We start from the raw sequence: 17,486 nt of genomic DNA, 5'->3' as shown, positions 1-17,486 counted from the left end.
ACACCAACAGCCTAACATGGTCAAGATTTCTCTAGGCCTCACAGAAAACAAATAGGGGTTGGTCTGAGACTGTGGAATAAACTCTCACAGAAACTAATGACCATCACAAACCTCCCCACTTTCTGCTCCAAGTACAAAGCACATTTCTGTGACCTTGCCTTATATAATGTAAATATAGAGCAACATGCACACAAATGCCCAAAACAACCTAAAAAACCAAAACACTCTGCTGCACACACAACTTTCCTTCTGGGGAGATGATGAAAGGAAAAAACAAACCATATTTGACAGCTATTACATGTTACTTTAATGCACCACTAGAAAGTGTTCAGATACTGTAACTGTGTTATATGAACATGTACATACTAGTATAGAAATAATGAATAACAAATAACCAAAAAACTCTGGATGAATAATTTGAAAGACAGATACATTCAGTGTTTACTATATAGCTAAATCAGCTATACTTCCAAGCACAGCACAGCCAAATTCACTGTGAAAAGAAGTTGGTTAAAAAAACCTTTTTAAAAAATTGCAAATTAAATATCAGAGTCAAGACTGCAACCAGGTTTCTAAATTCATGTCTAACACTTGGTCAGAAGGCTTCCCAGCCAAGCCAGTAAATATCTCTGTCTAGTTACCCCAAGTGAAAAAATGTCTGCTGACGACAAAGCTTTTCATTCATATAGTGCTTTTACTTCCATCAATCTCAAAGCACTTTATATAGATGGATGAGAGCATCTTTAGCCCAATTTCATACTTGGCCTAAGTACACATATTTAAAGCTCAGTGGGTGACAAGGTGGCCTAACAGATACAATGTGGTCTGTCACCTCGAAGATTCTGTTCTTGGCTCATGCACTAACTTCCTATGTCATCTTTTGGCAAGTCACTGAAAGCCTTTGTTCTTCAGCTACGCTATCTGGAAAATGGTCCTATGCACATTACATTCCCTTCAGGCCAATGTGGTGTTAAAAGTGAAGTCATTTTTACCAGATCCTAGCCTTTCACTTCACTTTTAAAAAGTGTCTCTGATTGGTTTGGAGGTCAATGATGAAAATATTCTCCATTATCAGGATTTCATTTGATCTGCCAGATTTATGACAGAAAGAATTGTGTCTAATTTGGAAATAATAGCAATTTTTAAAACAGTTCGCAATTAGTTTCCTTGAAAACTGCTTCTTGCATAAGTCAACGCCAAAATCTACCTATATTTAAGTGTTGCAATTAGGTAGATGGAGGTACACAAAGACACGTTATATGCTTTGCAAGCATTCAAAAAGGAAACATTTTATAATTGTTTAATCTCAATAAATCCATAAACAATTTAATCCAAATGCTCCAGATAACTACAGTGGAGCATTTAACTGTAAAGACTTGAAAGCTTGAGGATTTTTCTATTTATTTTCTCTTTTGGAATTACATGGAAGATCAAAGTCAACCTTCTCATGAAACTGTCATTGCAATCTTATCTACATTAAGTCACATAAACCTGCAGAGGCTGGGTAAGAACCTAGATCCCACCACTTGAGCTAAATGTGGTTCTGTTAGCTGTCAGCAAAACAAGGACTCTCATATTCTTTCCAAACTGCAACCAACCAAAGAAGAGCAACATGTCACACACAGGTGTAATGCCTGTTCCTCCTCCCACTAAAGTCAATGTAAAAAAACATTGCTGAAAAAAATTCCTTTGCTTTCAGAGTAAATCTGACAATTTTGAGGCCAAACCAATTATCCAAGCCAAAGATATCATGCAAAAATATTACTTAATTATAGGAGATAGTAGCTTCTCCATAAATTAAGGTTACAGCTGTCTCTCCATAGTAAATATGCCTACACTATTAAAACAGGCTGGAATTTGAAATTTCCAGTTCATGGGAAATTTTCAATGCTCCTTGAGCCAGATCTCAATCAGAACTGAGCCAGACCCCAGCCTTCCAGAGCCAGACCCCAACCAGAGGGCCAGAGCTTCCCCGATCCAGACCCCACCCAAAACCACGCTACAGCCTTAGATGGACCACAACCAGAACTACGCCACAGCCTCCATGACTCAAAACTGAGCTACAGGCTCCTGGAACTGAGCCCCGAACCAATACCAATCCCTAAAGTTAGCCAGGCTCCCAACAGAACTAACCCAGAGCTTCCCTGAACCAGAACTGGGACGAGAGCCAACACAGCACCAGGACCTGAACCTAGGCAGAACTTTCCCAACCAGAACCAAGCCCCAGCTGGAATGAGCTTAAGCTTCCCGGAACCAAACCCTAAGCCAGAACTAACCCCCCAAACCCAACCACACCCTCCCCAAATCAGAACTAGGCAACAACCCTTCCCAAACCAGAACTGGGTCATAACCTGAACTGAGGCCCAACCCAGCCCTCTCTACCCCTTACAATTAAACAAAAATCTGGGTTTAGCCCCAGCCTCCCCCAAACACAACTCAGGATAGGGGAATGTGGGAGGCAGGAGAGGCTGAAAGTTGCAGGGGAACGTGGAGAACTGAGGAAGGTTGAGGGGGCTTTCAGTGGAAACGGTAAGTATGAGGGTAAGAAAAATGAGGAGTACTTGTGGCACCTTAGAGACCAAATAAATTTGTTAGTCTCTAAGGTGCTACAAGTACTTCTTGGTTTTTTTGCTGATACAGACTAACACAGCTTCCACTCTGAAACCTATGAGGGTAAGGATACTGTAACGGGAAAGGGAGAAAATGTCCAGGCAGGTGAATCGAGCGGGTAAGATAGGGACAGGTACCTGTGAGGGACCATGGAGGGAGAATGTGAGTGGGCGAGGAGACTGGATGGGGATGGGAGGGGAGAAAAGATAGCCCTAGAAGAGCAGGTCCTGCATTCCAGGAGAGTAAGTTGAGCCCCTCTCTGAGCAGCCAGCAGGGTGGCTCATATTTTTGAATGTGCGTTGTAGATTAAATTTTGAACTTGAAATGATTACATGGACTTTGGGGTGGGAGTTGGCTTCCTCTCAAGACTGAAAAATAAAGCAAACAAAACTCAGCATTTATTATTTTGGAAAACTCATGATTTTTAGGCTGATCTCATCATTTTGATGGCCTGACTCATGATTTTTGAATGCTTAGCGTTCGCAATACTGTGATTTATATTCTGAACTGTTGCAGTTTCACTGTCCTCCTGGGCCTAGCTCACACTTTCTGGCACAGTTCCCAGAAGAAAGGTTTCTGCTGAAGCTTTTGAAAAGCTATCAGGAGGCAGCTGCAATGAAGCAGTGCAAGTAGTGCAGAGATCGAGGCAAGCAGCCTGCAGAGCTCTCTCGGGAACAGGCAAGCACCCACCACCACTGTCACAGACTAAGGGGAATGAGTTGTTCATGAGGCCTGGGAAAACCAGTTGTGGGTGCAGAAGTACAGAATGAGGAAGGCACTCTGGAACACTGATCTGTGCTTGCCTTTATATTAGCACCATTAAAGGAGAGTGAGAACTTCCCCTTCACTGTGGAAATGAACTTGATCACTCTGTGGAAGGTAACAGCTGCCTGCCAGCAGGGAACTAGCTTGAGATCAGAAAATTCATTATGAGAGCTATTGTGGTGGGGGGGGGTTGACCAATAGAAACAAGAACTAATTCAGGGATGGCCTGTGCTATATAGGAGGTCAGACTAGATGATCACAATAGCCCCTCTGGTTTTATAATCTATGAAAGCATAATTTTAATTTTCTGAAAATTTACCCGAATAACCATATCTATTAATAGTTGTTCTCCTTGATTATGCAGACATTAATTCTATCCACTTACGTCCCTAATCACAAAATCCCTACACCACAGAAACTGTCAAAATGTGTCACTGAGTCACCCCTCTCAGTTTTTGTGCTAGGGAAGGAATGAGCATGTGCTAGCACTGGGAACTCCCCCTCTTTGGGAGGGGGAAGAAAGAATGTACAGGCTCCCAGACACTGGCAGTTTCAACCTACAAGGAAACACTATACCTGCATGCCCACCCACCCCCCTCCCTCCTCTGCATAGTCTCCATATGGACTGTGTTTCTGCTTTGCCTCCAACAAATCCAGAAACTAGTAGGCAAAGGCAGAGCAACAGCAGATTTGTAAGAATGGTGCTTCCTTGCTGGAGAAGTACAACAGGAACGGTATACAGGGATGAGATAAGCAACTGAGATACAGAAGTAGGTGTGAGTGGCAACTTTGTATTTGTTGGTTTGTCTTCCAAAATGATGTACATACAGTTGCCTGCTGCAGAATCTGACTGTTTATCACAGAATTTTGATTTTCAGTTATAGGCCTTACTAATATTGAGTACATTAATGCACTTTTAGCAGACATACAAAAACTTACAGCTGTATGGAGGTGAATGTTTTGGAGATGTTAAATCAACAATCTGCTTTTTATATATGTCTAAAGGAATCAGTTACTGGATATATTTTGCTATTGGGAATTGAACCCATGGTCTCCTCTTTCATTTCTTACTAGTTATTTTGTTCAGGCAAAGAATTTGAGTTATGGGAAGAAGATACTTACACACTGGCATCTTGTGACCAAAGATGACTCTTTATGGTTTAAGTCCAGGGCACTCTTCCCAGGACATTTTTTCTAAAGCAGAAACCAAAGTGTCATTACATTCTTCTTTCTCAGGTGCTTGAGCCTCTCTTATCCCACAAAGCTCCTACACTTCGGAATGTATGAATTGGCTTAATTAATGCTTCTTATATTGTTTCTTTCATTTTGACTTTTTTCTTGTTTTTCTCTTCCACCTGTTTTCTGGGGGATTTTTTCCTCCTAATTTTCTCTTCTTTTCCCTCCACCATCCTATTTCTTTTGTTCCTCTCATCTTGTCTATAAGTACTTCTTAACCCATGATTTTTCTTCTCCCTTTATCCTGTTATCTTTCAGTTTGTCTTCTTCATGTTGTTTAGCTCCTTTCTTTTCAGCTACCCATTATTTCTCTATTTTCCTTTTCTTTTTCCCTATTTTATGCCTTTTCTTTTCTCCTTTGCTCCATTTGTCCTCCCTGTGTCTGGATAAGGCAAGTGGAAATTGTTGTTAATATGCCCCTTCACCAGGAATCATCACCCCACAGCTCTCTCCTTTTGTTGGGTCAGGTCTTCATCCCTGTGCAATTCACTTGACTCTAAGCACTGGCAATAAAATGATGCAAACAGTGTGAACAAGTGCTGTGAAGGTGAGCACAGGGGAGTGTTCTAGTCACTAATGTTGTAGATAGCTTTGCAGAATTGATGGGTTTTCAGAAGTTTCTAAAATGAATGGTTTAATAGACATACGAATATACCTTGCAGTTTCAAGTACTAAATTCACCAACCCAAAGCTAGAGGGCTGCCAGATATGGAAATGATGTCTGTATACTCTGCTAGGACTGGAATCTGATGCTTGTATGTTTTAGTGGCAGTCCCACAAGGTTTTCTCAGACTACACTGTTAGGAAGGAATGGCATAGTTTAGTACTTCTTCAGATGGGCCAACTCTATTCCTGTTTGCTATTATTTACTTATTGGATAACAGTGTGCTCAGTGCTGTTTAGAAGAAGAAAGTCTCTGCTCTGAGGAATATAGACTGTAACACAATACAGTATAATACAGATGCATAAAAGCTTTAAGCTCCTGCTTAATAGTTGACAGTCATTGAAGAGTTGCATGAATATAAAAATGAAGAGAAGTTCAAAACTGCACCAACCCCCTCCCCTAACCCCTAACCCCCTCCCATATGCCAAAACCTTTTTGAATCACCTCCTCTTTCTCCACTCCTAATCTCACCCCCTCTCACTCCACTAGCCCAACATCTGCTTTATTTCTCCCCTTCTTATGTCCAAACCTCCCCATTTCACTTTTTCCCTGTCCAAAACACTCCAGGATCACATCCCTACCCACTCCCTAACCAACCCTCTGTTGCATCTTCTCCCCCTATCCATTTGGTGCCTCCTTCATTTTGACCCAAACCTTCCTTCAGTACTTCCCCCTTTACTCCACTCTCCCAAGTAAAACCATCTTGTATCTGTGACACTTCCCTCAGGGAACCCAGAACTGTACGGCAACAGTGTTACCCCTGGGCCTCAGCTGCTGTTAATCTCTATGTCTGCACCATGCCACTCCAATTTGTCTGCCTTGCCAGCAAGCTCCTCAAGACTCTGCCAGTCAAAACCTTGCCTTGCAGGTAACAACCAGTGAACCCGAGTTCCGCAGAGACCTTTCCTTGCAGTGCCCAGTTCTTCAGCGAAATTATAAAATTTGCTGCCTACAAAGAGACAGAGGACACACCAAGCTGTTAATTTGGCAGAGGGCTCCTACCTCAACATAATAGCATTGAGATGGTTTTGTAATAAAACAAGAACAGGTGTTTTAATAAAGAACACAGATTTAAGTGATACCAGGCAAGAGTAAAATGAAAAAGGCTGGACAAAGGCAGACAAAACAAAAATAATACACTGTGATGGAGTTTGTAGGTAAAGCCCTGCAAATCTGCAGATATCTGCTTTATATCCGCAGATATCTGCATCCATGGATGCGATCGTATTGTTTACCATCCTTGTGGATTGGATGCACATTCAAATTTTTGTATCCTTGCAGAGCTTTAGAGCAACGGTTCTCAACTGGGGGTCCACGGCCCCCTTGGTGGCGCCAGGACTCCGAGCTTTAGGCCTGCCGGGGCACCAGGCTCAGGGCTCGAGGCTTCAGCCCTGTGGAGGGTGCTGGGGCTCAGGGCTTCAGCCACGCAGTGCCTTGCGGACCCCCTGAAACCGGGGAGGCTGCGGACTCCCACTTGAGAACTGCTGCTCTCGGATGCTGGTGTGGATATATATAAAGTTCTAGTGCTGAGAACTTAATCCTAGCAAGCTATGTGCCTAAAACAGTTTGTCACTTATGGGAAAGTATCAACAGCTCCTGCCCTTCAGGCTAAGAGGATCCACTGTTCCTAAACTCAGAAATGGCTGTTCCCTGTGTCCCCTAAATGATGGATAGGTAAGAGATCCTCTCCCTTTCTTTTATAATCCAGTGAACATTTGAAGTGTATTGCCAGATAAAGTTTTTCTCCCCTCCTGGTTGTACTGATGCTATGGTGTCTCCCTCCTACTCTGGTCAATTGGCTACTCCTGGTGGAATTCTATGCCCTGTGTATATGCAGAATTTATGACCCCAGCAGATTTCTTTGCTTCCCTGCAGAAAAATGACTTTCTGATGGGGACGCAAAAGAAAGCCACAAGAGCAGTCATGCGACCCTTCCCAGCAGTATGTTTCGGGTGCCCAGGGCAGTCAACAGAGAGGTAAATCACTGTGGGGCAGGAGGTGGGACTGGGGAAGACCTAACTGCACCAGGCTCAGATCCTAGTCCCGGCTGGGCTAGGGAGGACGGGACTTTCTTTTCCGTTGCATGGGATCTGGTGCTGTATACTCCTAGATTTCTTCCCCAGCTGCAGAAAGCTCTGCAAACTCCCCCCACCCGCTTCCTGCACGCATCACTCAGCTGCAGGAGGAGGGATCCCTATATAGGGAGCTGCTCCCCGATCTGCCCAACTCCCATGCATCCAGACCCCCTCATACTCAGACCCTCCCACTGAACCTCACCCCCCTGCACTCAAAGCCCCCCTCCCTAATGAGCCCCATTCCCCCTATGCCTGGACCACCTCAACAAGCCACCTGCACCCTAATCCCCACCCCACTGAGCCCCAACCAGCTGCACCTGGATCCCCACCCCACTGAGCCCCACTTCCCCAGCATCTGGAGTCCCCACTGAGCCTCCCCCCATCCAAACAACCCCTCACCCCGCTGAGCCCCAACCACCTTCACCTGGACCCTCCTGCAGAGTCCCATTACAGTTGCACTCAGAACCCCCCAACAAAACCCTGTGCATCCAGACTCCCCCCGCACCTGGATCTTCCACTGAGCTGTCTGCACGCAGATTACCCCACATAGAACCCTCTCAACCCACATCTGGATCCCCTCACAATAAGCGCCTCCACACTTGGATCCTGCCTTGCTGAGCCTTCCTGCCTACACCTGTGTCATAAATATAAAGGGAAGGGTAAACCCCTTTGAAATCCCTCCTGGCCAGGGGAAAGCTCCTCTCACCTGTAAAGGGTTAAGAAGCTAAAGGTAACCTTGCTGGCACCTGACCAAAATGACCAATGAGGAGACAAGATACTTTCAAAAGCTGGGAGGAGGGAGAGAAACAAAGGGTCTGTGTCTGTCTGTAGTGGTCTTGGCCAGGGACAGAACAGGAATGGAGTCTTAGAACTTTTAGTAAGTAATCTAGCTAGGTATGTGTTAGATTATGATTTCTTTAAATGGCTGAGAAAAGAATTGTGCTGAATAGAATAACTATTTCTGTCTGTGTATCTTTTTGTAACTTAAGGTTTTGCGTAGAGGGGTTCTCTATGTTTTGAATCTAATTACCCTGTAAGATATCTACCATCCTGATTTTACAGGGGGGATTTCTTTATTTCTATTTACTTCTATTTTTTATTAAAAGTCTTCTTGTAAAACACTGAATGCTTTTTCATTGTTCTCAGATCCAAGGGTTTGGGTCTGTGGTCACCTATGCAAATTGGTGAGGCTTTTTATCCAACATTTCCCAGGAAAGGGGGGGTGCAAGTGTTGGGAGGATTGTTCATTGTTCTTAAGATCCAAGGGTCTGGGTCTGTAGTCACCTAGGCAAATTGGTGAGGCTTTTTACCAAACCTTGTCCAGGAAGTGGGGTGCAAGGTTTTGGGGAAGTATTTTGGGGGGAAGGACGCGTCCAAACAGCTCTTCCCCAGTAACCAGTATTAGTTTGGTGGTGGTAGCGGCCAGTCCAAGGATAACGGGTGTAATATTTTGTACCTTGGGGAAGTTTTGACCTAAGCTGGTAAAGATAAGCTTAGGAGGTTTTTCATGCAGGTCCCCACATCTGTACCCTAGAGTTCAGAGTGGGGGAGGAACCTTGACAACCTGGCACTGAGGGGCAGGACCCTGGGGTGTTTCTGGGGCAGGCCCAGACCCTGAGCTCTGTCAGGGTTGGGTGCAGCCTCACTGCTGAGTTCGTGTCCCGCGGGGGTAGCTGCACAGTGATCTCCCATCTCTGTGCAGCCAGTGGCCTGTGCTCCCCACTGCCATGCTGGGGCCTCCACATTTATTTGACAAATAAAATTTGCAGAATTTTTAAATATTGTTTGCAGAATTTTTATTTTTTGGCGCAGAATACCCTCAGGAGTAATTTGCTTCTCTGGTTGGAAGATATAAATGAACTTCCATTGTCTCTGGGCTCACTTTGCTCAGTCTGCATGTGAGACACAGGTAAAAGAACATTCCTTTGTTGAGCACATATTTGTGATTCCACTTCCTCCAAAACATATTTCTCGCACACATCCATAATTCTTCATACACAACCCACACGTACCCTACCCAAGGATATTCATGACTAGTTTTCAATTTTTATGTTCTCTTATAAGACAGCATTTGGCTAGGTATTCTGACAGCAGCGTGGGTATGTGCCCTTTGCTAGTTTGTCTAAAGGGGCTGTTAAGGTGACGGTGGCAACTCTCACTCCTACCTCGAAGTCGCCTCTTGAAATCTGTGTCCAAACCTTCCCATACAACAGCACAAAATCACGTCTGCCTAGGCCGTGCATAGGTGAGCCCCAGCCCCAGGAGAAGGTAGCCCGAGGAGAGAGGTATATTGTGAGCGGAGAGGCGTGGATTCTTTCGGGACGGTCGCAGGCTTGGTGTGGTTTGGGTTTTGCCCCGCTGAAAGCCAGTTTCATTGGAAAACGCCAGTTCATCCTGCCTGAAATTTCCCATGACATTCCGTCAGCTCTGACAAATGAAAAATTTCAGAAACAAGTGGCTTCAGTCTGAATTGAACCAAGCCCGCTGACGGGGACGGGGGGGTCGCTGGGCGGCGGGGATCAGCCAAAGACACAATATCTTCCACCTCCCCCAGCCGAAGAGCGCGCGGCCGGAGCGCCGCCCTCTCTCCATTGGCTGCTGGCTTAGCTACGAACAACTCCCGCCACTAGGAGCGCTACGTTTGTGCGCCGGGAGGTTGTTTAGCGGTTTCCATAGTAACCGAGCAGGTCCCGCCCCTTTAAATAGCTCCTCCCCGGGCAAGGGGGTGACGCTGCCGCTGATGCCGGAAGTGAAGATGGCGGCGGCCTCTTCGGAGCTGCTCACGGGCTGGTGCCTTTTCGGCCTCTCGCTGCTGGTAGGAGGGGGCAGCGCGGCTCCGCTGGAGCTTCTTCCCCTTTCCTGGACTGGCCGCCCTAGGCTCTGTGAGGCCGCAGGCTCTTGGCTCCCCTATGGTCCTTGGGGATAACGGGTTACCACACGGTGCCCCCTCCCCGGGTGCTTGGTGCCCGGGGTAACGAGCGCTCCCCCCCCCCATCTCTTATGGACCTTGGCTGCACGTGCTTCTCAACCACGCCCCCTAGTGTCCGGGGTAACGGGCTCCCGCGGGCCTTTCCCTCCATGCTCTCTCTGGGGTTAACTGACTGGCCCTCACGCTTCCTTCCCCGCTGAGGCGGGTTACAGAGCTCTCCGCCCATCCCCTTCTCCTTGGGGTCTGGAGCTACCGGCTGTGCTTCCGCACACCCGTCCATGGGGTGTCTGGCTCTTCTGGGGTAGCTAGCAGAGACAGGCTGTGCAGGGGTCCTGTGGTAAAGCCGCATATGGCCACGTAATTGCAGACTGTACCCTAAAGCACTGACCTGAGGTTTCACAGTAGCCCTGATTCCCGCAAGTCCTAACTTCCAAATGCCTGACTTTGCAGTCTTATTGCTGGTCCTCTTGGGTGTAATTTCATATCTTTAAAAAAGAAAAAGAGAGAGAGAAACTGGAGCCATAGTGGCCATCAGTTTGGGTCATCGGCAGGATCTGGGTTTTTAGATTCTCAGTACAGGCCTTTGCCACTTGAACTAATGCAGCAAATGGTAGCAGCTGTAGTGGACTAGCCTCTTTTGGCAGAGAGAGAACAAACTACCCATGGTGTGGGCTAGCATTTCACTGGTCTGGCTGGTATTTTTATGGATTTGTCAGTTGCCAGAAAAATAATTTAATCTGCAAGGGTTTTTTTTGCATGGGTCTAAAGATTAGCATTATTATCACGGTACACTGGGATATCTAATGTTAAAAGTTTTTCTGTCCAGCTAAAGATGCTGCAGTGTTCCCACTTGTGCAGTTTAAGTCATAATAGATCAAAGCTATTGAAAATCCAGCAGCTGTTTGCCCACTGTGTGTGAGAGAGAGAGAGAGGGTTTGAGCCATGCAAGAGTGAGGCGTGTGATGTTATCAATCTTTCTTATGTGTTTTTTCTCTAAATGCTATAAGTGGCTGTTGAAGGGGGGCTGTTGAGTTGTTGTGCTTGGGGTTGCATCGGGCTTGTCTTGTGGGGTACGTGATGTATTTTTTGCATTTCAAAGGTGGTAATCCTACCCCTAGCAGATGTTAGTAATGTTTAATGTACAGCCAGAAGATGCTCTGATGTCATGGTGATGAGAGCAGTTTAAGTATCTCTATAGAATAGAAATACAGTTTAACCTGAGTGATATTTCTGATATTCTTCTGCTGTGCTGTGATATGGTATCTATCTTTTCTTATTTCAGGCTATTCTGGCTTTCTCCTGGGTTTATGTGCGCAAGTACCAGAGTCGACGAGAAAGTGAAGTAATTTCTACCATAACAGCTATTTTTGCACTGGCAATTGCACTTATCACATCAGCACTTCTGCCAGTGGACATTTTTCTGGTTTCATATATGAAAAATCAAAATGGCACATTTAAGGTATGAACTACTTAGATATTGGCATTCAGTAAAATATATGTTGCCAAAATTGCTTTACCATATGTCTTCCCTCTCCCTTTTTGTTATCTCTTCATTCTGAGTTATCAAACTAAATCATATTTTAGTGTCTTATTACATTGCTGGAATTTTTGTCTTGGAAGAAGAACACTAGCATTGCAAACTAATGTCATTTACTTCTAAAATAGATTCCATCCTCATAACTTTGTAATGTAAACCTGCTATTCTCTCATTAAAATATTAATATTACCAACTTTTATAACCTACACGAGAATAGTCTTGTTTAGTTGCTGGAGGGTTTATTCATTTAACACTGCATAAATAGAAATGATGAGAGACTCCTAAATATTTTCTGTAGTTCATACTATAAAATTTATATTTTTGTATTATATTATAAATATACCCGAAGAACAGAACAATATGTATATGTCTGAATGAGCTCTCAGTCGAAGTCCTGCTCTACACTTAAAAATTAGATCGACTTTGTTACCTCTCTCAGGTCTGTGAAAAACTTTGCTCCGTGAGCATTGTCGTTAGTTTGAACTAACCCTTGGTATAAACGTGGTTAGGTTGATGGAAGAAGTCTTCTGTTGACCTAGCTATGGCCTCTCTGAGAGATGAATTAACTACCTCAACAGAAACTCCTCTTGATGTAAGAAAAGTCTTCCTTATGGCACTACAGCCGCACACATTTAGGAAATCAACATGTTTTAATGGTTATCAACCAGTTCTTAGGAAAATAACCAAATGATACGAATAAAAACATGGTTAAAATCAGTTATTTAAATCATGGTCTCTTGCTTGCTGATTTAGTAATTTAAAGTGCCAGTTTATATTATGACTTAAATAATTTCCCCCTTGCTACAAAGTTTGCTTTTGTACACTGCCATATTTGTCTACCATTTATTTTTAATCTCAAAGAACACATGCTCTTGCATACATTCATATGAGTGTTATGTTTAATCACTTCAAAGGTTAAGTCAGATGTTTTACACATTTACAGGGTGGACAACTTGCATCCATGCTACTGTTTCTTTAGTGAATCAAGTAACTTATCCGCACAAAAAATGTATACTGTTGAGAATTTAAAAGGACATGAAAATTTTCAGTTAAGGTTCTCCCAGTGTGAAAAATCTTCCACCTTTGTGCATATGGATTCTAATAAAGAATAGACAAAACCGTTTTCTTCTGCTTTGCTTCTTCCTTCAGACATGTTCTTGTAGCCCTTATCTTGAGAAGGGAAAATGCTTCCTTAGATTCTCCTTGCCTCGCTATCCATCATCCTATTTCTAACTAACTGTTAATCTTCAAAAGTCTAGAACAAAACATGTAAAAATGTGGCCTTAATACAGTTATAGCATCTGAAATTATGGCTTGATTATATGAAAATCAGATTTTCATATAAAATAATGCAAGTAATTCTGGAATAAAATTTAAACCAGTTGAAGGTGTTTCTGACCCCAGTGTCGCTCTTTAAGATCATTTTATTGTAAAACTGGCTTTTTTTCCTGGAATTGGTAGCTCATAAGCTATCCCATGTCATGTCCTCAATTTTCCATAATTTTTGGTTTAGAAAAACTAGTTGGTATTTTTCTATGTCCAATACCTTGTCTTCATAATACTCCTTTGCAATTTTGGTAGTTTGAGGAAATAGGTATTATGGATATGGATTTAGTTCAATATCCCTTGATCCCAAACCATCTGCATTCCAAAAATAAAGCTTTTTATGTTTATAAAAATACATTTAGTTTGATATGCATTACCCCCACCCCAAACATGTTAACTATACCAAAACTAGATTTGCACCATCCCCTAAAACAAAAGCCTTTATAGCCTCAACCTGCTTTGGTTTGAAGTTGCTGCCTGTTTTGTCATAGAAGCCAATGGGAGTGGAAATGGTTCCTTCTTGAATAAATGAACCTTTTCGCTGTGTCTTGAAAGTTAAGAGATTCTGGCATTGATAGACAATGGGATAAGTAGCTGGGTGAAGGGAATGTTAAATGACTGACAATTTCTTAAAATCCAAGTATAACTTTTAGCTGCTTTTTTTTCTTCACGAAAACATTCTTTGTAAATAGAAGAGGGACTGGTAAATTGTATTACTTTATCACAGGACAATGGGATTTTAAAGGAAATGGAAATACACAATTTTTAATTACTAATAACTTGCATTGTACTGTACATGTAATCTTCCCTATAGAATATACCTTTGTTCCTGTACATAACTTGCATTTTAAAAACAATTAAAAATTGACAAAGCAAACTTTTTTTTATTGCCTCCAGCTGTTATTGGTACACCTCAAGTTGCTGCTATCCTCCCTGTTGCTCTCGTTTAGCAGAGAACTCAGCTATTACATATGGAGATTATCTGGTAGAACGTAGATGCCAAACTGGAATATCTTTCTAACAGTGTCATATTATTCTGTTGCTGTCATCTTAATTCCTGGTTACCTCCCCTTCAGGATTTTTGAATACTGTTAACTGATGGCTAAAATTGCAGGCTGATCTGGGGCTGGCTATTGTGACCTTATTTCATATTTTCTTTTGACATATGTTTGCATTACTTTTGACAAGACCTTTTCATATCTTCTTTTAAGACTTTCATGAGAGCAAAGAAGTGCTTCACTGTGACCAAATGTTTAACTTAAACTCTTCATTTCCAATAAGAACACATAATTAAAAGGAGTGCATTCATTTTTAATACTTGCTATTTAAAAAAAGCAAACTCTGCATGAGAACTTTTCTGTCAAAATTAAGTACTTTCTTATTCTCTTTATATAATCAGTCCCAAAATCTTACCTCTGCCATGATGCTTAGAAACTGCTACTCTAGCATTGGTTGGGCATGTTAGGATTTTTTCCACACTAAACTCCCCATTTTATTACCTCCATGAGAAGCACTTAACTCAGGAATGTGCTCTCCTTATTTGATCTGCCAGAAACCATATCTGTTAAGCTTTTTGGCATGTGTGAAAGGTTCTTATTCTCTGGCATCTGAGGAGGAGAATGGGTAAGAGTATAAAGGGTCATTGGCTGGCATGTGGTAATTGGATCCTTCCCCAAACTTGGTTATGATTGTGAGATAATGAACTTAATGTGAAGTTTGTTTTTACTTACTGTGAACCTTAAGATTTATAAGAGGTATACAATGTGGGATAGATGCTTCTATTTGACAAATAGGTGTCGGGACTATCTTTGCTTAGAGAGACTAATACTCATGTTATAGGTTAGTGGTTATAAAAAAAAATCATTAAGACAGTCTGTGTAAGGTCTCCGTAAATAATAAAACCTTACTGAGGAAAACCAAAATTTAATAAACAAGCCTAACTGAAACTCAAATTTTGGAACATTGATTTGTTTTTGTGCAGGGGTTGATGATCTTGATCTTTATTCCCAGATGTGTGGGTGACATCTTAGGTCTATCTTCTTAGGGCTTGCCTAAACACACAAGGTGTACCACTTTGACTATACTAGTAGTAGTTAAAGCAGTATAATCCCTAGTATGGATGTAGTTTTATGGGTATAAATGTGTTTATACCAATACATATTATTCCTTAAGGAAAGAGGAATAAAGCTGTTAATAAAAGGCATCTTTATAGTCATAACTGGATCCACACTAGGTGTTCTACCTGTATAACTATTGTGATGGAAAAAAATCACAACCCCTAACAAATATCTATACAGATATAAAACCTGTGTAGACCAGGCCTTAGCTGCTGGCATGGATCTCTAAATGTATCTTAGCCTTTCTTTAATAGGAAATACTATTGGTAACATGCACAGTTAGGCGGTGGTCATATGCATATGTTTAGGAGTGAGGGAAGAGTCTAAGGGCATGTCTACACTATAGCCCTAAGTCAACATATGTTTGGCTAACTTATAGCCCCCACAGTAATTATTGTGGTGGCTGATGTCCGTACTATCTTCCTTCTGTCTGTGGTGCATGTCCTCACCAGGAGTGCTTCCACTGACTGAAGAGGGGCAGTGTGGGGGCTCTCAGGTCCACACAGCTCCCTGTTGGGAGCCCAACTGCTCCCCAGGCTTCTCGCCTCCCTGCTCCCGCCTGGAGGTGCAGGGGTAGCTGCCACCCAGGTTTCTTGGCTCCCTGAGCAGGGAGTCTCCAGACAGCCCAGCTAGGAGTGGGGAACCTGGAGGAGCTGTGCTTTAGTTGCCTGGATTTCTTGTCAATTTCACGGCTCCAGCATGGAGCTGTGAAATGGACAAGACCACCAACAGCCAGGGTAAGTAAGGCAGTGTCAATAGACACCTCCTCGCCCTAACTACACTTGCGTATCTCCTCCACCTTCATGAGAGGCACTTATGTCGGTGTGGAAAGGCACTTACATCAGTGGGATAAGACTGTAGTGTGTACACTGACATAACTAGGGCTATGTAAGCTGCCTTACATCAACCTAACTGTGTAGGGTAGACCAAGCTGGAATGTGAGAAGTTAGCCTACTCTGCCTACATGGTCAACATACTGGGGCTTCTTAAGCAGGTTTTGAGTCAGTTCTGATACCTAGTTTCTACATTCAGCGTCTTATTTTGAAAGTTTTTAAAATGTAGAGGACTTACCACATATTTGGACATATTTTTCTGAACATTCAACAAAAATAGTAAACCCCACTCTCCCATTTGCCTTTTAAATTGGAGATTAGGTAGCCAGTGCAGTTGGTCTGTCTATTTATATGTATTTCCTGCAAAATGACTCTTTATATATCTGTCATGTATGTACCATAGAACCCTTTTATAGTCATATTTACATGGTAATAATGAAAATGCTTTTTGATATCAAGTTTTCAATCATAAGTATCTTTTTATATTGATTTTGTTTAATTGAGTCGAGTTGTTCTGTGATGTCTAATAGATGTGGTATTTACATGCAAGAATATTATGTAACTCAATGATCAAAGCAAATATTAATAACTAGGGGCTTGTATAAATGCCTTAGTAATGCAGAATGGTAACTGCACAGCCTTTTTACCATGCCCATACTTTTTGTATTCAGAATTGTAAGTCTGAGTCTGTTCAAATTGTTCTTCCAGAGCTATAAGAATTCAACTGATTGAATTCCTGTAAGCCACCAAGAACAAAATTTCATGCTTCCCAGTTTATACAGTTGACAATAGCAAAATATTTAGGATTTCGAAAATGAGTTATATGGATTGAAAGTGTTGCTTTTGTGAAATAAGTGTTATGTAATTTTCCCCTTTCATTCTTCCTAGGAGTGGGCTGATACTAATGTCTCAAGACAAATTGAGGACACAGTACTATACGGATATTACAGTGAGTATTTTTAAAACAGCTTCTAAAAATAGGATTTTCTGCAGTGACTGGATCATGTGTTGATACCTTCTAATTAAAATCTTGTATTATAAGCTAATTTTCAAGGGGCTATAACTAAACTGAAAAATCATGCTGAGATAAACCTTAGTTCTGTCTACAGTCAAAGCTTTTGTAGGCTTTTTCCCTTTTTGTAAACTAAAATTTAAGTTTGCTTGTTAAAGTGCAATCTTGGGGGCTTCTGCATATGGGCTTATCGTTCCAGTCACAGTCCCAATGACAGTGCTTAAAACTTGACTAATGAGTTTTGGTGTATGGACCTATAATCTACAATGTGGACTATTGTTAATACACGTTCATAGGATAGACATTAATGAGTTCCTTAGATTTTTTTGGCCCTACTCTTGTCACTTTTTTAGCATGGTATGTTAAGGTTTCTTACAATTAA

At 42.4% G+C, this 17,486-nt stretch overlaps 1 protein-coding gene across 1 annotated transcript in view; it reads left to right on the top strand.

Moving 5' to 3' along the window:
* Positions 1-10,072: 10,072 nt before the first annotated feature.
* Positions 10,073-17,486, top strand: part of LMBRD1 (LMBR1 domain containing 1) — a 237,069-nt gene continuing 229,655 nt past the window's right edge. The window contains exons 1-3 of the mRNA XM_073336361.1: positions 10,073-10,165; positions 11,562-11,738; positions 16,981-17,041. Of these exons, the coding sequence (XP_073192462.1) occupies positions 10,091-10,165; positions 11,562-11,738; positions 16,981-17,041 (313 nt within the window). The 5' untranslated portion in view covers positions 10,073-10,090. The remainder of the gene's footprint in view (positions 10,166-11,561; positions 11,739-16,980; positions 17,042-17,486) is intronic.

This window comes from Lepidochelys kempii, chromosome 3 (assembly GCF_965140265.1).
Source record: "Lepidochelys kempii isolate rLepKem1 chromosome 3, rLepKem1.hap2, whole genome shotgun sequence".
Lineage (NCBI taxonomy): Eukaryota > Metazoa > Chordata > Testudines > Cheloniidae > Lepidochelys > Lepidochelys kempii.
This window is presented reverse-complemented; position numbering and strand designations above follow the sequence as displayed.